Source organism: Aquarana catesbeiana, linkage group LG09, assembly GCF_042186555.1.
Source record: "Aquarana catesbeiana isolate 2022-GZ linkage group LG09, ASM4218655v1, whole genome shotgun sequence".
In the NCBI taxonomy this organism is placed as follows: Eukaryota; Metazoa; Chordata; class Amphibia; order Anura; family Ranidae; genus Aquarana; species Aquarana catesbeiana.
The window spans coordinates 18,940,503-18,967,402 of NC_133332.1; the positions used below are offsets into that span (position 1 = coordinate 18,940,503).

A 26,900-nucleotide genomic window follows, 5' to 3' on the forward strand; every position below is an offset into this window, starting at 1 on the left:
CTTGAGGAACTTGAACAATTCCTATTAGTGCCTGCTTGTGAGGTACTTTATCCATTCTTTATAAGTACCTGCCCATGAAGAACTGGAGCCATTTATATCTGTACCTGCCCACATGGAACCTGAACAGCTTAATACTGTCTATTCACAGGAAATATGAACCATTGATATTAGTGCCTGCCTTCGAGGAACCATTCATAAAAGTGGCTGCCCCTAAGAAACTTGAGCCATTGATATTAGTATCTGCTTATGAGGAACTTTAGTCATTCGTATAAGTACCTGCCCATGAGGAACTAGAACCATTCATATTAGAGCCTGTCCACATGGAGCCTGAACACAACAATATTATTGTCTATACAAAAGAAACTTGAATCATTCATATTAGTGCCTGTCTATAAGAAAGTTGAGGCATTCATATTAGTGTCTGCTTATGAGGAACCTGAACCATTTATATTAGTATCTGCTTATGAGAGACTTTAGCCGTTTATATAAAAAACTGCCGTTGAAGAACTAGAACCATGGAACCTGAACACATTAATATTAATTCACAAGAAATCATTCATATTAGTGCCTGCCTAAAAGGAAATTGAGCCATTTGTATTCACTTCTGCTTATGAGGAAGTTTAGCCATTCCTATAAATACCTGCCTATGAAGAACTAAACCATTCATATTAGTGTCTACCCATATGGAACCTGAACACATTAATATAATTGGATATTCACAATAAACTTGAACCATTCATATTTGTGCCTGCTCTCGAGGAACCATTCCTTCTTGCTTAACCACTTCAGCCCCGGAAGATTTGGCTGCTCAATGACCAGAGCATTTTTTACGATTCGGCACTGCGTCGCTTCAACTGACAATTGCGCAGTTGTGCGACGCTGTACCCAAACAAAATTGACGTCCTTTTTTCCCACAAATAGAGCTTTCTTTTGGTGGTATTTGATCATCTCTGCGGTTTTTATTTTTTGCACTATAAACAAAAAAAAAAGCGATAATTTTGAAAAAAAAAACCACAATATTTTGTACTTTTTGCTATAATAAATATCCCCAATTTTTTTTAAAAAAAAGCTAATTTTTTTCTCAGTGTAGGCTGATATGTATTCTTCTACATATTTTTGGTAATAAAAATCACAATAAGCGTATAGTAACTGGTTTGCGCAAAAGTTATAGTGTCTACAAAATAGGCGATAGATTTGTTTAATTTTTTTTACTAGTAATGACGGCGAGCTGCGATTTTTATCACGAATGCGACATTATGGCGGACACGTCAGACACTTTTGACACATTTTTGGGACGATTGCCAATTATACCGCGATCAGTGCTATAAAAATGCACTGATTACTGTGTAAATGACACTGGCAGGGAAGGGGTTAACACTAGGGGGCGATCAAGGGGTTAACTGTGTTCCCTGACTGTGTATTCTAACTGTAGGGGGAGGGGACTGACTAGAGGTGATGACGGATCGTGGTTCTTAGCTATTAGGAACTCACGATCTGTCTCTCCTAACAGAACGGGAATTTGTGTGTTTACACACACAAGGTCCCTGTTCTGTCTCTCGTGCCCGCGATCGCTCATGGCTGGCGTTCATCGCGACTGTCCACGGCCACGAGCTTTGGCACTCGCGCGCCTGCTATCCCGCTTAAAGGAGCCAACGTATAGCTATGACGGCTCGTGGGATCGTGCTGACCTGCCACAGTATAATGACGACGGCTGGTCATCAAGCGGTTGAGTGCCTGCTTAAATGAGCCATTGATATTAGTATCTGCTTATGAGGAACTTTAGCCATTCATATAAGTACCTGCCCACAAAGAACTACAGTCATTCATATTAGTGCCTGTCCACATGGAACCTGAATGCGACAATATTAATGTCTGTTCAAATGAAACTTAAATCATTCATATTGGTGACTGTCTATAAGAAAGTTGGGTCATTCATATTAGTGTCTGCTTATGAAGAAGTTTAGCCATTCATATAACTACCCGCCCATGAAGAACTAAACTGTGGAAACTGAATATGTTCATATAATTGACTATTCACAATAATCTTGAACTATTAATATTAGTGCCTGCCCTCGAAAAACCGCAACCATTCATATACGTGCATGCCTATTACGAACTTAAAGTGATTGTAAAGTCTTGTTTTTTTTTATTCTCTAAAAATAACAAACATATTAAACTTACCCGCCCTGTTGCAGTTGGTTTTGCACAGAGCAGTCCAGATCCTCCTCTTCTCGGGTCCCTCTTTGGCTCTCCTGGCCCCTCCCTCCTGTCGAGTGCCCCCCCACAGCAAGCAGCTTGCTATGGGGGCACCTGAGCTGAGTCACAGTTCCTTGTGTCCATTCAGACACGGAGCCCCCTGCTTGGCCCCGCCCCCTCTCTCTCCTGATTGGCTAACTGACTTTGATGATGCCAATGGCGCCGCTGCGTTGTCTCAGCCAATTAAAAGGAAAGTCCTGGACGGCTGAGGCGCTCATGGACATCGCTGGAGAGAGATGGGGCTCATAGAATGCATTAAGATAAAAAAAAAAAAACTTCTGACTTTACTACCACTTTAAACTATTCAAATTAGTGCACTGCCCATGAGGAACTTACCAAATACATATATACACAATATGCAGACGCCCTATGACAATGATGCAGGACTTTTATTTGATTGCAGTTAGTTTGGATGATCACTGTTCATAGTATTTGCTGATTTCATTTGCTGGGGTAAAAAATGAAAATTATTGCAAATATATTACCTATTATTTGTAAATATAATATAAACACAGATTTAGTTTATCCCTCTAGCAATAAAAAAAAAATCCTTCTTCTGGATCCAGATCTCTATGTCCCTCTTTTGTCAACAAATATCTCTCCTTTGAAATAGACTAAAGCTCAAAGTTTAGCGTTGCTATCTTTTATCAATTAGGTAGCGGCATTAGAATGTTGTGAAGTTTACTTGCCTGGCGCTCCCAGTTTACTGAAACTGCAGCAACAGCTCAGTCCAGGAAGTAGATAGATGGTGCCTGAACAAATATGGCTCCGTCATTCTGGAGATAAAAGCAGATGAAGGCATTGTCTGTGGGAGGTAGCGTGCATGCATTTAACATGGCAAATATGCGTTATGGTCAAAAGTATTGGGACACCTGCCTTTACACCCACATGAACTTTAATGGCATCCCAGTCTTAGTCCGTGGGGTTCAATATTGAGTTGGCCCACCCTTTGCAGCTATAACAGCTTCAACTCTTCTGGGAAGGATGTCCACAAGGTTTAGGAGTGTGTCTATGGGAATGTTTGACCGTTCTTCCAGAAGATCATTTGTGAGGTCAGGTACTGATGTTGGATGAAATGGAAGAGTTGAAGCTGTTATAGCTGCAAATTGTGGGCCAACTCAATATTGAACCCTACGGACTAAGACTGGGATGCCATTAACCACTTGCCTACAGGACACTTACACCCCCTTCCTGCCCAGGCCATTTCTCAGACCTGAGAAATTGCCCACTCTCAGAGCTGTTGCACTTTGAATGACAATTACGCGGTCGCGCTACACTGTACCCAAACTAATTTTTTTTTATCATTTTCTTCACACAAATAGAGCTTTCTTTTGGTGGTATTTAATCACTGCTAGTTTTTTTTATTTTTTACAAAAAAAAGGACCAAAAATTTTGAAAAAAAAAAAAAGTTTTTTCCTTTTTTCCTGTCAGTAAATTTTAAACTAAGTAATTTTTTGCCTTCACTGATGTGCGCTGATGAGGCGGCACTGATGGGCACTGATAGGCTGAATTGGTGGGCATTGATGAGGTGGCATCTATGGGCACTGAATAGGCGGCACTGATGAGGAGGCACTAATATGCTGCACTGATGAGCACTGATAGGCGGCACTGATGGGCACTGTTAGGTGGTGCTGATGGGCACTAATAGGCGGCACTGGTGGGCACTAATAGGCGGCACTGGTGGGCACTGATAGGTGGTACAGATGGGCATCGCTAATGGCCACTGTTAGGTGGCACTGATGGGCACTAATAAACGGCACTGGTGGGCACTGATAGGTGGCACTGGTGGGCACTGTTAGGTGGCACTGATGGGCACTAATAGGCAGTACTGGTGGGCACTGATAGGCGGTACTGATGGGCATTGATGGGTGGCACTGATGGGTGACACTGATGGGCATTACTGATGGGCATTGATTGATAGCAGTGATGGGCAGCACTGATAGGTGACACTGATTGCCAGCACTGACTGGCATCACTAATGGGCACTGTTAGGTGGCACTGATTGGCACTGATAGGTGGTACTGGTGGGCACTGATAGGCGGTACTGATGGACATTAATGGGTGGAACTGATGGGTGACACTGATGGGCATTACTGATGGGCAGTGATTGACAGCAGTGATGAGCATTGATGGGCAGCACTGATAGGCGACACTGATTGCCAGCACTGACTGGCATCGCTAATGGGCACTGTTAGGTGGCACTGATGAGCACTAATAAATGGCACTGGTGGGCACTGATAGTCGGAACTGGTGGGCACTGATAGGCGGTACTGATGGGCTTTGACGGGTGGCAATGATGGGCGACACTGATGGGCATTGATTGACAGCATTGATGGGCAGCACTGATAGGCGACACTGATTGCCAGCACCGACTGGCATCGCTAATGGGCACTGATTGGGGGCACTTGTGGTCAATGGTGGGCACTGATTGCTGCCACTGGTAGGCACTGATAGCTGGCATTGGTGGGCAATGGTAGGCACTGACTTGTGAGACTATATTCCAATATTGTAATCAGGGCACTGATGATCAGTGCCTTGATTACATGTCCGGATGTCCCCCTACGTGGAGATGCCGCTGATCGGCTCTCCTCGCCACACGCTCTGTCTTGTTTACATGTGACCCACTGTAATTGGACACAGCCGATCACATGGTTAAAGAGCCAGGGCCACACCGTGTCCTAGCAACATGGCGTGGCCGCGATCGCCGCGCTCCACGGGCGCGCGAGAGGGCGGACGCCGTCATATGACGAGAGCCGCACCGCCCGTCCATCATTTGACAGTGGGCAGACGGCAAGCCGTTAAAGGCAGGCGTTCCGATACTTTTGACAATATAGCGTAGATGCCTGAACGAACATGGCTCCGTTGTTCTGGAGATAAAAGCAGATGAAGGCGTTGTCTGTGGGAGGTAATAAATACCTGGAAGGGTTACATTGACACGTCGCTCTGCATGCATCTAACATGACGCATCTATCAGATAATAGACGTTCTATGGATCATTTGCTAACGCAGATGGTTGCAGTTGCTAGAAAGACGCGGATAAGCTACAGAAGCCGCTGCTCCAAAAAAAAAAAAAAAAAAAGAAAATGTGTTTTTCTGCTCTTTGATTGCAAAATGTCCATAAAAAAAAAAAAACTGCATTTTTGTTGCTTTTTTAGAAACAGCCAGCTGTTTAATGATCTGTTCCATTCATCATGAATGACAAAGAAAAGTCACAGGGAGCTCACCCAGCCTGACAAGCTGTAAGGGGAGAGATGGGAAGAAAGTGTCCGCTGGGAATCATTGATCTCCCGTTCCTGTCCCGCCGGGCGAGCTTTGTGTGCCACACAACTTAAAAATCAGCTTTTTTTTTTTTTTCCCTGGAAGCTGCCTAAACAAGAGAATTATGGAAAATGTAACTGACGAGAACTTCTAGAATGTATTTTTTAAGAGACTGCTGGAGCACCAAGCTGAACCGTTCTTCTTCAAAAAAGAGATGTTGTGCAGATGTGTGGCTCCCCACATGGAGAGTTTTATTACAGGAGGCAGGGCTCCCCGCATGGAGAGTTTATTAAAGGAGGCATCTCTATCCGGACTGGCGTTGGGCGCGCTCCTTAGGCTGGCTCGCAGTGGGGCTGGCAACGATCGATAGGGAGAGCCGGCATGCTTGAAAGGAGGACAAGAAGGCTTTTTCTTTTTCATCCTCGCTTCTCTTTCCATTCTCTTCGTCTTCATTCTTCATTCATACCTCTTATTTGCCTCTGGAGCACACCTAGACGTAGAAGACGCGGGGAATGAAATACGGCCCTTTGGCAGCAGATGACTTTACAAAGGTAACAAAGAACATTTCAGCTGGCGGGACCCCTGATGATTCAAAGCTCAGCTAAACTTTTAGTTTACATCCTCTAAATACTTTCCAGGCGCATCCAAACAAAAAGGTGTGCAAAGTCCTACCGTTTTCTTTAGAAAGTAGCCACAGCCTGAGCAGAAAAGCCTGTTCTGTGCCAGCCTTCTGCAGAGATGGGCCTATGATCTCTGTGTGGAAACAGTGGTCTCCCTGCAGTGTTTCCGACGCGCCTCCTGCCTAGGCCAGGGGTCTCCAAACTGGGGATCGGGGGCCAGATGTGGCCCTCTGCTTCCCTTTACCTGGCCCTTGGGGCACTATTCCTCCCACCGACACCAACAATGGGGCACTATTCCTCCCACCGACACCAACAATGGGGCACTATTCCTCTCACTGATACCAACAATGGGGCACTATTCCTCTCACTGATACCAATGATGGGACACTATTCCTCTCACTGACACCAACAATGGGGCACTATTCCTCCCACTGATACCAATGATGGGACACTATTCCTCCCACTGATACCAACAATGGGGCACTATTCCTCTCACTGATACCAATGATGGGACACTATTCCTCCCACTGACACCAACAATGGGGCACTATTCCTCCCAGTAATACCACTGATGGGGCACTATTCCTCCCACTGATACCAACAATGGGGCACTATTCCTCCCACGAATACCAACAATGGGGCACTATTCCTCCCAGTAGTACCACTGATGGGGCACTATTCCTTCCAATAACACCAACAATGGGGCACTATTCCTCCAACTGACACCAATGATGGAGCACTATTCCTCCCACTGACACCAATGATGGGGCACTATTCCTCCCACTGACACCAATGATGGGGCACTATTCCTCCCACTGACACCAATGATGGAGCACTATTCCTCCCAATGACACCAATGATGGGGTACTATTAATACCAATGATGGGGCACTATTCCTCCAACTGGTACTAATGATGGTGCACTATTCCTTCCAATAGCTCCAACGATGGGGCACTATTTCTCCAACTGACACCAATGATGGAGCACTATTCCTCCCACTGACACCAATGATGGGGTACTATTAATACCAATGATGGGGCACTATACCTTCCAATAACACTAATAATGGGGCACTATTCTTTCCAATAACACCAATGGTGGGGCACTATTCCTCCAACTGACACCAATGATCGGGCACTATTCCTCCAACTGACACCAATGATGGGGCACTATTCCTCCAACTGACACCAATGATGGGGCACTATTCCTTCCAATAACATAAAAAATGGGGCACTATTCCAACTGATACCAATAGTGACGGCCGGTCCATAAAGGGACACAGCCCCCAAAGTTGTAACCAATAGGAAATTGATCAAAAGAACATTTTTCTTTTTAAATAAATGATAATATGACTAACATTTTTTTAACAGCTTAAAGTAAAAAAAAAAAAAATGTTAATCCTGTTATGATTTATTTAACAATATAAATCTTTCTGTGCAGGGCGCCGGACTAATAGAAGTCTATTAGGTCTGTCAATGTAAAGCATGTGATTAGAGCCTGAGACTCTCATTGGCTTGTTTAACAGTGCCCTGTGCCCCAAACCCTCCCACTTTTGACCATAGCGAATGAAAATTTTCCCATTGCGTCACTTCCGGTTCTGCGTCCTGGCCAATCAGGAGGTTGAAGATGGAGACTGGAAGCTGCCGGGTATCGGGAGCTGTGACAGTCAAGGGTGGGCAGGTAAGGACCTGGAGGGGTTCCACCCCCCCCCTCCAAAAAAAGAAAATGTATTACCAGCCGCCACTGGATACCAGTGATGGGACACTACTCCTCCCCTAATACTTAAACATAAGTCACTATTCTGACGCTGGGACATTTTCTACTCCCACTGGCCACAGTCCGGCCCCCCCCCAAGGCCTAAAAGCCAGTAGAGGGGCCCTTTGTTTAGAAAGATTGGAGAGCCCTGGCCTAGGCGATCTGAGCACCTCCCACACAGTACACTAAAACACTGGCTAGGCACATGTTTAACCCTTTGATTGCCCCCTGATGTTAACCCCTTCCCAGCCAGTGTCATTAGTACAGTGACAGTGCATTTTTTTTAAGCGCTGATCACTGTACTGGTGTCACTGGTCCCCAAAAAGTGTCAGTTAGTGTCAGAATGTACGCCGCAATACCGCAGTCCCTTAGTTTGAAGACGGTATAACTTTTGCGCAAACCAATCAATATACGCTTATTGGGATTTTTTTCTTTTACCAAAAATATGCAGAAGAATACATATTGGCCGAAATTGATGAAGAAATTTGATGTTTTCAATTTTTTTTATTGGATGTGTTTTATAGCAGAAAGTAAAAAATATTGGGTTTTTTTGTTTGTTTTTTTTTTTGTTTTTTTTTTTTAAATCATTGGTAATTTTTTGTTTTATAGTGCAAAAAAAAAAAAAACAGAGGTGATCAAATACCACCAAAAAATCTCTATTTGTGGGGGAAAAAAGGACATCAATTTTTTTTTTTTTGGGGTACAGAGTCGCACGACCGCGCAATTGTCAGTTAAAATAACACAGTGGCATATAGTAAAAAATGGCCTGGTCACGAAGGGGGGAAGGGGAGGGGGGTAAATCTTCCGGAGGTGAAGCGGTTAAAGGTCAGCAGCTACAGTATTGGTAGCTGCTGATTTTTATTTTTTTTAATTTTTTTCTGGGAAGGGGAGATCTTCTTTAACTTTAAAATGTTGATGATGGAAACGTATTTTCTAAAAATTAATCAGTACCTGGGAAAAATTCTAATAGCTATTTAACAAATCAGTGTCATAATTTGTTCTCACTTTGCTTGTGAATTATTATCTCTTCTCACCTAATATAAGAAAGCTGCAAATATTGTAATTTCAAGGTGAAGAAGAAGTGTGTATGAAGTAGGAGATTAGGGTGCCCAATGTGAGACATCGGTGTCAGGTACATCGGGTGTCAGCCAATGTTTGATAAACTTTATGAACCATTAAATGGTTGATGATGCCAACAGAAGCATTGCACTGTCAGTGGGACTTAAATTGGTTGTAAACCCTTACTTTTAACCCATAGCTCCCAACCGTCCCGGAGTTTGAGGGACTGTCCCGGATTTTCAGGGACTGTCCCGGATTTTGAGGGACTGTCCCGGATTTTGAGGGACTGTCCCGGATTTTCAGGGACTGTCCCAGATTTTGCGGGACTGTCCCTGATTCGGGACAAACTCCCTCTTTGCCTCTTTCCTTTGCCCCTCATTTTGGTCTGATCTGTAAAATTACATAGTTACATAGTAGGTGAGGTTGAAAAAAGACACAAGTCCATCAAGTCCAACCTATGTGTGTGATTATGTGTCAGTATTACATTATATATCCCTGTATGTTGCGGTCATTCAGGTGCTTATCTAATAGTTTCTTGAAGCTATCAATGCTCCCCGCTGAGACCACCTCCTGTGGAAGGGAATTCCACATCCTTGCCGCTCTTACAGTAAAGAACCCTCTACGTAGTTTAAGGTTAAACCTCTTTTCTTCTCATCTTAATGAGTGGCCACGAGTCTTGTTAAACTCACTTCCGTGGAAAGGTTTTTTTTCCTATTGTGAGGTCACCAGTCCGGTATTTGTATATTGAAATCATATCCCCTCTCAAGCGTCTCTTCTCCAGAGAGAATAAGTTCAGTGCTCGCAACCTTTCCTCATAACTAAGATCCTCCAGACCCTTTATTAGCTTTGTTGCCCTTCTTTGTACTCGCTCCATTTCCAGTACATCCTTCCTGAGGACTGGTGCCCAGAACTGGACAGCATACTCCAGGTGCGGCCGGACCAGAGTCTTGTAGAGCGGGAGAATTATTGTTTTATCTCTATATAAAATGCGATATTTATCTATCAAAAATGACATTGCTAACCCTTTCATCCAATTTCTAAATTGCTGCATTTGTAAGGTCCAAAAGCCAGTATTTTAAGGAATAGGAGTGGTAAAACAAAAAAAAAAGTAGTAGTGGTTTAACCAATCATTTGGTGGAGGGGGTATTATGGTGTGGGGGTTGTTCTTCAGGGGTTGGGCTTGGCCCCTTAGTTCCAGTGAAGGGAACTCTTAAGGTGTCAGCATACCAAGACATTTTGGACAATTTCATGCTCCCAACTTTGTGGGGACAGTTTGGGGATGGCCCCTTCCTGTTCCAACATGACTGTGCACCAGTGCACAAAGCAAGGTCCATAAAGACATGGATGAGCGAGTTTGGGGTGGAGGAACGTGACTGGCCTGCACAGAGTCCTGACCTCAACCTGATAGAACACCTTTGGGATGAATTAGAGCGGAGACTGCGAGCCAGGCCTTCTCGTCCAACATCAGTGCCTGACCTCACAAATGCACTTCTGGAAGAATGGGCAAACATTCCCATAGACACACTCCTAAACCTTGTGGACGGCCTTCCCAGAAGAGTTGAAGCTGTTATAGCTGCAAAGGGTGGGCCAACTCAATATTGAACCCTACGGACTAAGACTGGGATGCCATTAAAGTTCATGTGCGTGTAAAGGCAGGCGTCCCAATACTTTTGACAATATAGAGTATGTATATTTTTGCAGCAGGTCTTTTTGTTTTCCTTAAATTGCTGTGGTACCTGAAGCTTTTTAACCCGCCCACAGAGGGTTTGCGTGGGCGGGTGGCACAGGCAGGCCAGATGCCGGCTTGCTCCTGGGTTCCCCTGCCAACCCATGCTGCGATTGGACACAGCACGAGTTTGGCATCTGATTTCAGCCAATGATTTTGGCTGAAGTCAGCTGAACAGCTGTAGCCAATCACACACAGAGTTCTATGGTTACAAAAATTTACTGTGAACAACGATCTGGCTGTTTCTTCTCCCTGCACAGCGTATGGCACAACTGCAAACCTACCAAGACATGGCCGTCCACCTAAACTGACTGGCCGGGCAAGGGGAGCATTCATCAGAGAAGAACCAAGAGATCCATGGTAACTCTGGAGGAGCTGCAGAGATCCACAGCTCAGGTGGGAGAATCTGTCCACAGGACAACTATTAGTCGTGTTCTCCACAAATCTGACCTTTATGGAAGAGTGGCAAGAAGAAAGACATAGAAAGTCCCATTTGCAGTTTGTGAGAAGCCATGTGGGGGACACAGCAAACATGTGGAAGAAGATCAAATGAGACCAAAATTGAACTTTTTGGCTTAAAGGCAAAGCGCTATGTGTGGTGGAAAACTAACACTGCACATCACCCTGAACACACCATCCCCACTGTGAAACATGGTGGTGGCAGTATCATGTGGTGGGGATGCTTTTCTTCAGCAGGGACAGGGAAGCTGGTCAGAGTTGATGGGAAGATGGATGGAGCCAAATACAGGGCAGTCTTAGAAGAAAACCTGTTTAGAGTCTGCAAAAGACTTGAGACTGGGGCGGAGGTTCACCTTCCAGCAGGACAACGACCCTAAACATACAGCCAGAGCTACAATGGAATGGTTTAGATCAAAGCATATTCATGTGTTAGAATGGCCCAGTCATAGTCCAGACCTAAATCACATTGAGAATCTGTGGCAAGACTTGAAAATTGCTGTTCACAGACGCTCTCCATCCAATCTGACAGAGGTTGAGATATTTTGCAAAGAAGAATGGGCAAAAATGTCCCTCTCTAGATGTGCAAAGCTGGTAGAGACATCCCCAAAAAGACTTGTAGCTGTAATTGCAGAGAAAGGGGGTTCTACAAAGTATTGACTCCGGGGGGCGCCATACAAATGTACCCCCCACACTTTTCACATATTCATATGTAAAAAAATTCTGAAAACCATTTATCATTTTCCTTCCAATTCACAATTATGTGCCACTTTGTGTTGGTCTATCACATAAAATCCCAATAAAATACATTTACATTTTTGGTTGTAACATGACAAAATGTGGAAAATGTCAAGGGGTATGAATACTTTTTCAAGGCACTGTAACGAGTTGTCATTAAGTGCACCTTCTTAAATTGACAGGACTAATCTGTGTAGCACATGAGCACATACTGTAGCCAGTCTGTGGGAGGCAGAATTATTGTTGGTTGGTAGGGGATCAAATACTTATTTTACTGACTGAACTGCAACTCAATTTATAACATTTGTATTATGTGTTTTTTCTGGATTTTTGGTTGATATTCTATCTCTGTCATTTAACCACTTCCCGCCCGCCCTATAGCGGATTGACGTCCGGGAAGTGGTTCTGTTATCCTGACTGGGCGTCATATGACAGCGCGGCGATCGGTGGAGCGGTGTGTCAGCCTGACACACCGCTCCACCGATCTTGGTAAAGAGCCTCCGGCGGAAGCTCTTTACCACGTGATCAGCCGTGTCCAATCACGGCTGATCACGCTGTCAATGGGAAGAGCCGTTGATCGGCTCTTCCTCACTCGCGTCTGACAGACGCGAGTAGAGGAGAGCCGATCGGCGGCTCTCCTGGCAGGGGGGGTCTGCGCTGATTGTTTATCAGCGCAGACCCCCCTCAGATCACCACACTGGACCACCAGGGAAGGGGCAACATGAATGGCCAGGTATGTACCCCATGGCCATCCACATGTGCCCAATCTGTGCCAATCAGTGCCCACAAATGGGCACTGATTGGCACCATTATGTCACTGATCTGCCCAGCAATGCCCAGATCTGCCCAGCAATGTTTTATCAGTGCCACCTGTCATTGCCCATCGGTGCCACCTGTCATTGCCCATTGGTGCCACCTGTCAGTGCCCATCTGTGCCCACCTATCAGTGCCCATCAGTGCCACACATCAGTGCCACCCATAAGTACCCATCAGTGCCACCCATATGTACCAATCAATGCCACCTACAAGTGCCCATCAGTGCCGCCTATGAGTGCCCATCGGTGCCACCTATGAGTGCCCATCAGTGCCACCTATCAGTGCCCATCAGTGCCCATCATCAGTGCCCATTAGTGCCACCTCATTGGTGCCACCTCATCGGTGCCCATCAGTGCCGCCGTATCAGTGCCCATCAGTGCAGCCATATCAGTGCCCATCATTGAAGGAGAAAACGTACTTATTTACAAAAAATTTTAACAGAAACAAAGAAAAACTTGTTTTTTTTTTCGAAATTTTCTGTATTTTTTTATTTGTTGCGCAAAAAATAAAAACCGCAGAGGTGATCAAATACCACCAAAAGAAAGCTCTATTTGTGGGAACAAAATGATAAAAAATTTGTTTGGGCACAGTGTAGCATGACTGTGCAATTGTCATTCAAACTGCGACAGCGCTGAAAGGTGAAAATTGGCCTGGGCGGGAAGGTGTCTAAGTGCCTGGTATTGAAGTGGTAATACACCTATGATAACAATAGTGTTTATTGGAAATGTTGGGAATATAGACATACAACAAGGAAACGTGTCATAACAGTCACTTGATGCACAATTAACATCACGTAATGCAGCAAGACTACATAAACGGTAAACAAACATTTGCTGGGTACATCACTTGGATAAGAGTGAGAGGAGCCGACAAATATGGAAAGATAAGTAGACAACAAGGGTGACATCCCAGAGAGTATCAGTGGGGTCATCGTGCCACCATTACACACGAGCTGTACATAACGGGTGATGGTTCCAGACTGACCATTGTGCCATAAAAGATTGACTTTGACTGTTTTTCACATAAAACATGAGTTTGTATTGGGTCTGAGTGTTGAGGTGGGTCACAAAGGAAGTGAACTCCGGAGATTCTGGTTGTTTCCAGCATCGGGCTATGGTTTTCTTGGGGGCCAAGAAAATATGTGTAAAATACCGCGCTGTCAAAAGAAAACATAAGCAGCTGACACAAAAAAGTGATCTGAACCTGTGCAAAGCAAAATGAAAAAAAAAAATGGGAAAGTGCAGCGCTAGAAAGTATATGGTGATTATCTGGGGTTCCTGATATACATAGTAACAAAAGTTACCGTATTTATCGGCGTATAACACTCACATTCATTTTAAGAGGAAAGTTTCAGGAAAAAAAATTTAATTTTAAATAAGGAACTTTGAAGCAAAATAAGGGTCAGTGCCCATCTGCAACCTCACCACTGCCATCAATGCAGCCTGATCAATGCCCATCTGCAGCCTCACAAGTGCCATCAATGCAGCAGCCTCACCATTGCCATCAATGCAGCAGCCTCACCACTGCCATCAATGCAGCAGCCTCACCATTGTCATTAATGCAGCAGCCTCACCATTGCCTTCAATGCAGTAGCCTCACCATTGCCATCAATGCAGCAGCCTCACCATTGCCATCAATGTAGCAGCCTCACCATTGCCATCAATGTAGCAGCCTCACCATTGCCATCAATGTAGCAGCCTCACCATTGCCATCAATGCAGCAGCCTCACCATTGCCATCAATGCAGCAGCCTCACCATGGCCATCAATGCAGCAGCCTCACCATTGCCATCAATGCAGCAGCCTCACCATAGCCATCAATGTAGCAGCCTCACCATTGCCATCAATGCAGCAGCCTCACCATTGCCATCAATGCAGCAACCTCACCATTGCCATCAATGCAGCAGCCTCACCATTGCCATCAATGCAGCAGCCTCACCATTGCCATCAATGTAGCAGCCTCACCATTGCCATCAATGTAGCAGCCTCACCATTGCCATCAATGTAGCAGCCTCACCATTGCCATCAATGCAGCAGCCTCACCATTGCCATCAATGCAGCAGCCTCACCATTGCCATCAATGCAGCAACCTCACCATTGCCATCAATGCAGCAGCCTCACCATTGCCATCAATGCAGCAGCCTCACCATTGCCATCAATGTAGCAGCCTCACCATTGCCATCAATGTAGCAGCCTCATCATTGCCATCAATGCAGCAGCCTCACCATTGCCATCAATGTAGCAGCCTCACCATTGCCATCAATGCATCAGCCTCACCATTACCTTCAATGCAGCAGCCTCACCATTACCTTCAATGCAGCAGTCTCGCCAATGCCATCAGTGCAGACTGATCGATGCCCATCTGCAGCCTAGAGGATACAGGGAGGGGGGCGGGACGAGCGCCGACAGATTACATACAGTGAGAATCTCCTATGATAGGCAGAACATTGGTCCAATGGCAGCCCAGGAGACGGGACTTCTTATTACAGGGGTCGCCAAGTAAACAGAAGATTCTCACTGTATGTAATCTGACGGCGCTCGTCCCGCCCCCCTCCCTGTCCCCTCCGAGGCAGCTAAAATTGAAGTATTGGTGTATAACACGCAAGCGCTATTTGCACCCGATTTTCATGGTGAAAAAGTGAGTGTTATACGCCAATAAATACAGTATTTAAACACGATTAGGCAAATATTCAAATTAGCACACTTGTTAAGAGTAAAGTCCAAAGAACGTCCACTTGGATATATATACATCCAATAGAAAATAATAAAAATAGTCAGTCTATAAATCATTCGTTGGGGTGTATATAAACACCAAAAAAAGTGTAGAAAGATAATAGTGTGGTGTTGATAGCAGATCCACCACCATATGAAGAAGTAGGGGGGCTTACCAAAGTGATTGGACACAGACGGGTATACACCAGCTGTGCCAATAAGGCTTATATAAAAGAGGATCTCTAGAGATGTGGTAAGGAAAACCAGGGTATGAAGAGATAATACTGTAGTGTTGATAGCAGATCCACCACCATATGAAGAAGTGGGGGGGGGCTTACCAGAACAATTGGACACAGACAGGTGTACACCTACTGTGCCAATTGGGCTTGTATAGATGAAGATGGAAATGTGGTAAGGATGACCAGGATGCTTGTAGGAGTTGTATATGGCAGAGATAAATCCAGTCAGATATCCACAGCCTGTATAAAAAAAGATGCAAAAGCACATAGCATAATACTGTATGGAAAAAGCTTTACAGCCCATATATTTAAGATAAAACACTCACATTTGTGAAGGTAAAATACAGTGCTGAAAGTAGATAAAAACCAAGGCAGTGTAGGTGGTATCAGCAGACGGTCCCTTGACTTGGTGCTAAGAACCCCAGCTATGGATCACCAAGTGGCCCTGAGGTACGGGGCCCAAAATTTGGTTTGGAAAATGTCAAGCGCTTCTCTGCAGCAGAGAATGACATTTTCTCAGGGCCACTGATCTCGTATCTCGGGGCCACTTGGTTCTAGGAACCCCAGCTTTGGATATGTTACAGTGCTAGTTCCACTGGGTGTGCACACTAAATTTGGGGTTCCTAGCACCAAGTGGCCCCGACATACGGTTCAGAAAATGTCAAGCACTTCTCTGCAGCAGAGAATGACATTTTCTCAGGGCCACTGATCTCGTATCTCGGGGCCACTTGGTGCTAGGAACCCCAGCTTTGGATATGTTATAGTGCTAGTGCTACCGTATCTCGGGGCCCCAAAGTTGGTCAACTGTGTCCATCTGCGGCAATGTCATTTTGGGACCCTTTGGGTCCAGAGATCCCAAATTTTGGCTGCAGCTAGGGGGCATCTAGGAATCCTTAACTACCGAGTTTGAAGTTCGGGAGACCTATGGCTGCAAATGGGCACAGTGAGGCTGCAAATGGGCACAGTGAGGCTGCAAATGGGCACAGTGAGGCTGCAAATGGGCATTGTTGACCCTCTTTTCCACTTACAGTAGCTGCACATTTCTCACCCTAGGCTTATACTCGAGTCAAGTTTTTTATGGTAAAATTAGGTGCCTCGGCTTATATTCGGGTCGGCTTATACTCACGGTAGTCAATATTGACTGAGACAGTGAAGTCATTGAGTGTGTCTGTAAATATATATATATATATATATATATATATATATATATATATATATATATATATTTTTTTTTTTTTATATAAAATCAATAAAATGTTTGAAAAAAAAAAAAAGTCACTGTATGGGAAAAAGAAATCAACCTCTGATGATATCATTTTCCTCATTGTTTTCTTGTTCTCTTCTAGTTTCGGCGCAGACTCTGAAATCCAGTCTGGACAGCATGGACCTCCAGATAAAACGACTGGAAGGCGACATCAAAAACTTTCCCAAGACGGATAATCCAAACGATAAGTTTGTAGCAAAAATGACGATATCCTTTTTTTAGTCTTTTTTTTACTATTTAGGTCATTCTCATTAACAATCAACACTAGTTAAATATTTACACAGCATGAAATTAACAAGTCCTTACCAATCTGTTTTCTCGCGCATGTAGCCTTACGTGAGATATGCAAAAGCAGTTTTTTAACACAACAAAGCTGTCTGTCCCTTTCCAAAAAACTTGCCGTTGACTACACACAACAATCTGCACCTAGTCCTAGGTGCAATCTCTCCCCCCTCCCCCCCAAAAAAACAACGCAACGTTAATTCAGCCCAGAATTTAGCTGGCGTTTCAAATCTAAGGCAATGTAGCCTTCAACAATGACTTGTTTATATTTGGTTGAAGTATAGTATAGTATAGTATAGTATAGCATAGCATAGCATAGCATAGTATAGTATAGTATAGTATAGTATAGTATAGTATAGTATAGTATAGTATAGTATAGTATAGTATAGTATAGCATAGCATAGCATAGCATAGCATAGTATAGTATAGTAGGTGATGTCGAAAAAAGACACAACTCCATCAAGTCCAACCTATGTGTGTGATTATATGTCAGTATTACATTGTATATCCCTGTATGTTGTGGTCGTTCAGGTGCTTAAGTAATAGTTTTTTGAAACTATCTATGCCCCCCACTGAGACCACCGCCTGTGGAAGGGAATTCCACATCCTAAAAAAATTCGAAAATTTCCCCAGGGGGTTTTTTAAGCAGCAAAACATTTAATTTGCAATATAAAAATAGAGTAGATCGGAGATTCAAGATAGATTCAAATATGCAATAGGTTTATTATAAAATACAAACTCTGGTTCACGTTTAACAAACGACAACATTAAACATCACTCCTGGGGGCAAAGAGGCCCCCAGGAGAACATATTATTACGTATACAACATTGATATCCACATGAATACCCCAATGCATTTCGACCCATTCTGGTCTTCTTCAGGGGGATTTAGATTCTAGGGAAATATATCAAAAATAGAATTTAACTTAAGACTTTGGTGAATTGGGAATATTTCACATCCTTGCTGCTCTTACAGTAAAGAACCTTCTACGCAGTTTAAGGTTAATCCTCTTTTCTTCTAATTTTAGTGAGTGGCCATGAGTCTTGTTAAACTCCTTTCCGCGAAAAAGTTTCATCCCTATTGTGAGGTCACCAGTACGGTATTTGTAAATTGAAATCATATCCCCTCTCAAGCGTCTCTTCTCCAGAGAGAATAAGTTCAGAGTTCGCAACCTTTCCTCGTAACTAATATCCTCCAGACCCTTTATTAGCTTTGTTGCCCTTCTTTGTACTCGCTCCATTTCCAGTACATCCTTCCTGAGGACTGGTGCCCAGAACTGGACAGCATACTCCAGGTGCGGCCGGACCAGAGTCTTGTAGAGCGGGAGAATTATTGTTTTATCTCTGGAGTTGATCCCCCTTTTAATGCCAATATTCTGTTTGCTTTGTTAGCAGCAGCTTGGCATTGCATGCCATTGCTGAGCCTATCATCTACTAGGACCCCCAGGTCCTTTTCCATTCTAGATTCCCCCAGAGGTTCTCCCCCAGTGTATAGATTGCATTCATATTTTTGCCACCCAACGTAGTAGAATGATGGTGATGAAACCTTTGGTGGATACACTTAGGTGCTAATATTTTTTACAAAAACATATTGTTGGAAACCTAATGGAGTGACTACAGTGCTGGGTTTAGACATTGGGGGGGCTCGGGGGCACTTCAGTTTGGCGTCCCCTCAACATAGAAATTAAATTATATGACAAATAAAAAATTGAACTGAAATAAATGAAAAGATACACTCACCGGCCACTTTATTAGGTTAACCTGTGCAATTGCTTGGTAGCACAAATTGCTAATCAGCCAATCACATGGCAGCGACTCAATGCATTTAGGCATCTAGACATGAGGAAGACGACCTGCTGAAGTTCAAACTGAGCATCAGAATGGGGAAGAAAGGGGATTTAAGTGACTTTAAACGTGGCATGGTTGTTGGTGCCAGGCGGGGCTGGTCTGAGTAGTTTATAAATTGCTGATCTACTGGGATTTCACACACAGCCATCTCTCGGGGTTTACAGAGAATGGTCCAAAAAAAAGAGAAAATATCCAGTGAGAGGCAGTTGTGTGGAGGAAAATGCCTTGTTGATGTCAGAGGTCAGAGGAGAATGGGCAGACTGGTTGAAGATAATAAAAAGGCGTCAGTAACTCAAATAACCACTCGTTACACCCAAGGTATGCAGAATACCCTCTCTGAATGCACAACACATTGAACCTTGAAGTAGATGGGCTATAGCAGCAGAAGACCACACCGGGTGCCACTCCTGTCAGCAGGAAACTGAGGCACAATTCACACAGGCTCACCAAAATTGTAAAATAGAAGACTGGAAAAATCTTGCCTGGTCTGAGGAGCCCCGATTTAAGCTGAGACATTCAGATGGTCGGGTCAGAATTTGGCATAAACAACATGAAAGCATGGATCCATCCTGCCTTGTATCACCGGTTCAGTCTGGTGGTGTAATGGTGTGGGAGATATTTTCTTGGCACACTTTGGGCCCCTTAGTACCAATTGAGCATCTTTTAAATGCCACGGCCTATTTGAGTATTGTTGCTGACCATGTCCATCCAGTGTCCCCATCTTCTGATGGCTCCTTCCAGCAGGATAATGCACCATGTCACAAAGCTCCAATCATCTCACCACTGGTTTCTTAAACAGATGTTACCATCTGCTTCAAGGTTGGATGTGTTATACATTCTGAGATGGTATTCTGCATACCTTGGATGTAACAAATGGTTATTTGAGTTACTGTTGCCTTTCTATCATCTGGAACCAGTCTGCCCATCAGGGGCGTTGCTGGGTCTTCAAAAGATCTGGGGCTAGAGCCCATAGTAGTGAAGTAAAGAAAGTCATACACATGTATATAATATACGTGTGGGTGTACAGTATATATATCTCTGAGTGTGGATTCCTGCTTACATCAGGGTCCCCAGAGCGCCCCCCCACTTACATCAGGGTTCCCAGAGAGCCCACCCCCCTTACATCAGTGTCTCCAGAGCCCCCCTTACATCAGGGTCTCTAGAGAGCCTCCTTACTTATATCAGGGTCCCCAGAGCCCCCCTCATTACATCTGGGTCCCCAGAGGGCCAACCCCCTCTTACATCGGGGTCCCCAGAACCCCCATTACATCAGGGACCCTAGAGAGCCTCCCTACTTACCTTAGGGCCTCCAGAGCCCTCCTCATTACATCAGGGTCCCCAGAGCCCCCCTCATTACATCAGGGTCTGCAGAGATCCCACCCCCTTACATCATGGTCCTCAGAGAGCCCACCCCCCTTACATCAGGGTCCCTAGAGAGCCTTCCTACTTACATCAGGGTCCCCAGAGATCCCACCCCCCTTACATCAGGGTAACCAGAGCCCCCCTTACATCAGGGTCCCCAGAGAGCCCCATGGCTCAGGAGTTGGCTACATAAACAATGCAGGGCTCAGCTGTGCCCATCTATGCAGCCTCACCAGTGTCGAGCAATGCACTCCCCCACTGCAGTGCCCTCTTTCCCCTGCACCCCACCACACACACTGTGTAAGTAGAACTCTTACCTTACTCAGGTGTACAGCAAGCAGAGCATCTGAGATCGGCATCACAGAGCTGGATGGGGGCGGGAACTACAGAAGTTAACTTTTCACATTAACAGGCTGGTGATTGGGATTGTCCAGCAACCAATCACCTGCTGTTTAATGAAAAAGTTAACTCCTGCAGTTCCCGCCCCCATCCAGCCCTGTGATACTGGGCGCTCGCCACTGTACAATGAAGGGGACAGCAGCGAAAATTTCCACGAGCCAGGTGCCCGCATTCAGCGGTGGCGGGCTGGGTCCCTGCCCTAGAGACTCGGGGCTATGGGCCTCAGATTCGGGGCTATAGCCCCAATAGCCACCCCCTAGCAACGCCTCTGCTGCCCATTCTCCTCTGACATCAACAAGGCATTTTCCTCCACACAACTGCCGCTCACTGGATATTTTCTCTTTTTTCGGACCATTCTCTGTAAACCCGAGAGATGGTTGTGTGTGAAAATCCCAGTAGATCAGCAGTTTTTAAAATAATCAGGCCAGCCCCTTCTGGCACCAACAACCATGCCACATTCAAAGTCACTTAAATCCCCTTTCTTCCCCATTCTGATGCTCGGTTTGAACTTCATAAAGTCGTCTTCACCACGTCCAGATGCCTGAATGCATTGAGTTGCTGCCATGTGATTGGCTGATTAGCAATCTGTGTTACAAAGCAATTGAACAGGTGTACCTAATAAAGTGTACAGAATGTATATCTGATACTGGGTCAGTAATAAGTCATGTGTTTTAATACTCATGGTGTAAGATCTTCTCTCTGTATCTCGGCGGAGGTCTGAGCGGGGTATAAATCAGGTTGAGTAGCCCGCATAGAATCCTTTTGTTTATACCAACAATAGCAAAAAAGGCATTTAAACCTTTTTTCTTTTTCCTCTTACTGTTTTGCCGGCCTCTGGCGGTTATGATCTGCTTGGGAGCATTTAAATACGTCTTATGGACTTCTTTACTGTATCATAAGAAGTCAGATACTGGAGCAGCAAAACTATTCATGCTCCGACTTGCCCGCTGAATCTCTTCCTTCCTGCCGCTGTACGCGATCTTGACAAATGACCACTTTCCCTGCACCGCCTTCCTCGCACTAAGCGTGAGAGCACACGGCCTTATTTTATGCCGAAAAGTGTCTCCCAAGATTAAGTGGGAGCTCCGGTCCTGAACACTTTCCTCATTCGGGGTAATATATTATTTTATTTTTTCATAACTATTTCTTTGTTTTTCTGTAGAATATTGTTTCTTATTTTTCTTAGTTTCTGTTTAATTTAGCATTTTCTTGTTGATTTAGTTTTTATGGATGTTAGTTTTTTTGTCACCTTGGTCTTATATTTTGCCTTTCCTGGTTCAACCCTGCCCCCCCAAGTCAACATGTTATTACTTTTTTATTTTTATTTTTTAATATAAGCTTTCTATTTTATTGCATACTGTACTTATTTTAGAGCCAGCAATGTCATCACATGGTCTCTATGCAGTGCAGATAATGGCTGGTGGGAGGCCCTACATATCTTCCTGAAAACATTACAGCACCATGCCTCAGTACACCTCTTAAAAGATCTCAGCCTCGATGCAACTCCTTGGCAGGAGTTATGCAGATATCAAAATGCTTTGAAGACTGGAGTGTCCCAGGCAAGTTGTACTTGCATTCAAACCAATCAGTGCAAGGAATAATCCTCCACCATTGTTGTCCATGGAAGTAATGGTGCCCCATTGTTAGTGGAAAAAAGTGCACAATCATATACAATATATCAGTGGGAGTAATTATGCCCCATCATTGGTGACAGTGTAAGGAATCATGCTCCATTGTTGGTGTCAATTGAAGGAATGTCACCTCATCGTTGATGTCAGTGGGAGAAATAGTGCCCCATATCAGTGGCAGTAACAGTGTCCCAAGGGCTGGATAAAGGCAAGCAAAGGGCCGCAATTTGGATACCACTGCTCTATAGTAACTCTTCTTCCTTCCTTCCAACTTCTTCTTACTTCTTCTTTCACCTCCCTCTTTCTTTCTTTTTTTTTCTTCCTCTTTCCTTTCTTTCTCTTCTTTTTCTTCCTCCTCCTCCTCTTCCTTCTCCTTCCTTCTTCTTCCTTTTTCTTCCTTTTTCTTCCTTTTTCTTTCTTTTTCTTTCTTCTTCCTTTTTCTTCCTCCTTCCTTTCTCTTCTTTCTTCACCTCCTTCTTCCTCCTCCATCTTCTTTCTTCTTTTTGTTCTTTCCTCCTTCTTCTTCTTTCTCCTCCTTCTCCTTCTTTCTCCTCCTTCTCCTTCTTTCTCCTCCTTTCTCCTCCTTCTTCTTCTTTCTCCTTCTTCCCTTTTCTTTCTTCACCTCTTTCTTCATTCTCCTCCTCCTTCTTTTTCCTTCTTCTTTCTGTATATTTCATCTCCATTTCCCTCCTTCTTTTATCTTCTTTCTTCTTCCTTTGTCTTCTTTCCTTCTTTTTCTTCTTTCCGCTTCTTCCTCTCCTCCTCCTTCTTTTTTTCTTCACCTCCTTCTTCTGCCTCCTTCTTCTTTCTCCACCTCCTTTTTCTTCCTCCTCCTTCTGGTTCCTTCTTCTCCCTTTTCCCTCCTTCTTTTATCTTCTTTCCTCTTCCTTCTTTTTCTTTTGTCCTCCTTATCCTTCTTCCTTCTTCCTTCTTTCTTCTTCCTTTGTCTTCTTTCCTTCTTTTTCTTCTTTCTGCTTCTTCCTCTCCTCCTCCTTCTTTTTTCTTCACCTCCTTCTTTTTTCTTCACCTTCTTTTTTCTTCACCTTCTTTTTCTTCCTCCTCCTTCTGGTTCCTTCTTCTTTCTTTATATTTCATCTCCCTTTTCCCTCCTTCTTTTATCTTCTTTCTTCTTCCTTCTTTTTTTTTTGTCCCCCTTATCCTTCTTCCTTCTTCTTTCTTCTTCCTTTGTCATCTTTTTCTTTCTTTTTCCTCTTTCTTCTTCTTCCTCCTACTCCTTCTTCTTTCTTCACCTCCTTCTTCTTCTTTTACCTCCTTCCTCTTTCTTCTTATTTCACCTCCTTCTTCCTCTTTTTCCTTTTTTCTTTCTTCTTCCTTCTTTTTCCTTCCTCTCTCTTCTTCTTTCTTCTTCAGCCAGAAGCAACGTGCCGTCATTGAGATCTTGATGATGGAGGGGTGCAGGCTGTCTAACATTCACAGTAGACTACAGGATGTTTTTTCGAGGATAATACCATTGACAAGAGTCACCATGGCTTCTGCCAATGGGGTCATCTCCGTAAACATTCTGTAGCCTTCTGTAGATATCAGCCTACACCCCTTCTTTTGTCAAGACCTTAATGAGGGCACGTTGCTTCTGCTTGGAAGCCATTATTAACCTGCAATGAAACAGAAGAAGAAGTTACTCTAGGTGAAGAGTTACTCTACCAATATGTGAAATATGAACAAAGTGATGGAAGTGAATAAAAAAGTTATTTCCATTTTTTCATTACTTTCAGTACAGCCTTCGTATATAAAGTCATGGGCAAGGTTTAGCAAATTGACCCCAAACGTGGCTGCAGAGCTCCTTCTGGGTTCTCATTCTTACTGTTGAATGCTTCCGATAATCCTCAGACCCAAAAAACTAAAAACTGGGGGCTGCTTGGTCCCTGCGTCCTGAGGTGAGAACACCCCAGCCCTGAGCAAAGTTTCTAAGTAACAATTTCCCTGGACTTAGAAGTTATTTTTCTACATAATAAAAAAAAAAGGTACAGAACTGTTCAATTTTTTTTTCCCTCGCTAGGCAATTCTTTAGGAACGTCCTTAAACTTCTTTTCATTTTCAAAAATGAGCCTAAATTAGATTTTTGACTGACAAGCAGTACAGTCTGACATTTTTCCATTTTTCTCCATTGTAATGCAAATTTTAAGTTTTTCTAAACCACAAGAAAGGCTTTTCGCTAGCTTTGAATTACCAGATTGCCTTCATGTCTGGGGGGACTTTGATGCTCAGGAAACTGTGCCGCGATCTATCGGCTGGGGGCAGGCGTTATGGCGGGCACCGACGTATAAAATGCATAGGACACGCAAACGCCATGCATTATTCATCGCTTGTATATCACATAATCCAAAAAGAAAAGATAAATTTAATTGCTTGGCGATCATAGTTTTTTTCCTATTGACGTCCTTTTGTCTCGTAATTGTTGTTCTATTAAAAATGTGCAGCGGCCGGTTTGGCTACTTTCGCCGTGGCTGGGAAAGGAATGAGGTCAGAGTATTTTGCAGGTTTGCTGGCAGGGCCCCCCCACCCTCATTTGAACTCCGCGCACATACGTGTTTCGTTGTATGGATGCACCGGGAGATTTACGCGTTGTGGCATTTCATGGACTGTTTCTGAATGCAGGAAGGGTGTCTTGGGAAGCAGAAAGGGGGCTTGCAGGTGTCAAACCATTAATCATTCCCTGTAGGGTAAACTCCAGCCCATGCTCCAGCCTCTATACATACACAAGCCACATAAACAGGCACCTGGCCCGGGTGACAAGGCTGAGCGTTTCGCAAGATCACATTGGCATGATAAAGGCGTCCGCTAAGGGCCAAAGTCAACTCGGTGATATATATTCAGACTGGAGGGGAATAAATCTGCTAAATAAATTAAACCTGAACAGTGCGGGGAAAAAAAAACACAGTTTTCCCTTATTTATAGGACACAATAAATCTATTGCTAAAGTGTACCTGTCATTAACAGTGGTGGCGGCCATGTCTCTGTAATCTATGTACAACCTATGGAGTTAGAGATTTTACTCCATGGCTGTTATTACGGTGGATTCTTTTTTATTTTTGTTATTTTTTTTGTTATTTTTATGTGTAATTTATTTAATGAATTTCATTTGCATGTGTTTGCAATTTTGATAAGCAGGTCCTGGCTTAGTGAAATCCTATTTTTTTTTATTATTATTTTTTTTTTTTTAATATATTTTTTTGTAATGTATTTATTTAATTTAATTCATTTCAGAGCATTTGATGCAATACCAATAAACAGGTACTGGCTTAGTGAAATCCTATTTTTTTTTGTTTTTATATATTTTTTTTGTAATGTATTTATTTAATTTAATTTATTTCAGAGCATTTGATGCAATACCAATAAACAGGTACTGGCTTAGTGAAATCCTATTTTTTTTCCTTTATTTTTTATTTTTAAATTTTTTTTCTGTCCTGGCTTAATGTAATCCTATTTTATATATATATATATATATATATATATATATATATATATATATATAAATATATGTATATATATATATATATATATATATATAATTTTTTTTTTTTTTTCATTTTTGGTAATAGGTTTTTTTGGATCGTGGAAAAACCAACTTAGATTTAGCACCATAACAATTACTTATAACTTTTGCGCAAACCAATCAATATACGCTTATTGCGATTTTTTTTTTTTTTTTTACCAAAAATATGTAGAAGAATACATATTGGCCTAAACTGAGAAAAAAATTGGCTTTTAAAAAAAAAAAAAAAATGGGGATATTTATTACAGCAAAAAGTACAAAATATTGCGTTTTTTTTCAAAATTGTCGCTCTTTTTTTGTTTAGAGCGCATAAAATAAAAAACGCAGAGGCAATCAAATACCAACCAAAAGAAAGCTCTATTTGCGGGAAAAAAAGGACGTCAATTTTGTTTGTTTTAAGCGTCGCACAACCGTGCAATTGTCAGTTAAAGCGATGGCAGGGAAGGGGTTAACACTAGGGGGCGATCAAGGGGTTAACTGTGTTCCCTGACTGTGTGTTCTAACTGTAGGGGGAGGGGACTGACTATAGGAGATGACGGATCGTGGTTCCTAGCTATTAGGAACTCACGATCTGTCACTCCTCACAGAACAGGGATTTGTGTGTTTACACACACAAGGTCCCTGTTCTGCCTCTTGTGCCCACGATCGCTCGTGGCCGGCAGTCATCGCGACTGTCCATGGCCACGAGCATCGGCACGCGCAAGTCTGCTATCTCGCTTAAAGGAGCCGACGTATAGCTACAACGGCTCGCGGGAACATGCTGACCCCTGTATAATGATGGCGGCTGGTCAGCAAGAGGTTAAGTGCCTGCTTAAATGAGCCATTGATATTAGTATCTGCTTATGAGGAACGTTAGCCATTCATATAAGTACCTGCCCACGAGGAACTACAGTCATTCATATTAGTGCCTGCCCACGTGGAACCTGAACATGACAATTGAGGGGTTAACTGTGTTCCCTGTTTGTGTTTC

The 26,900-nt window shown here is 43.6% G+C and overlaps 1 protein-coding gene across 4 annotated transcripts in view; it reads left to right on the top strand.

Annotated features, from left to right (window-relative positions):
- Nucleotides 1–26,900, top strand: part of DIAPH2 (diaphanous related formin 2) — a 1,573,862-nt gene that overhangs the window by 1,067,874 nt on the left and 479,088 nt on the right. For all 4 annotated transcript variants that reach the window (XM_073598133.1, XM_073598134.1, XM_073598135.1 and 1 more), the window contains one exon: nucleotides 16,980–17,104. In XM_073598133.1, the coding sequence (XP_073454234.1) occupies nucleotides 16,980–17,104 (125 nt within the window). The remainder of the gene's footprint in view (nucleotides 1–16,979; nucleotides 17,105–26,900) is intronic.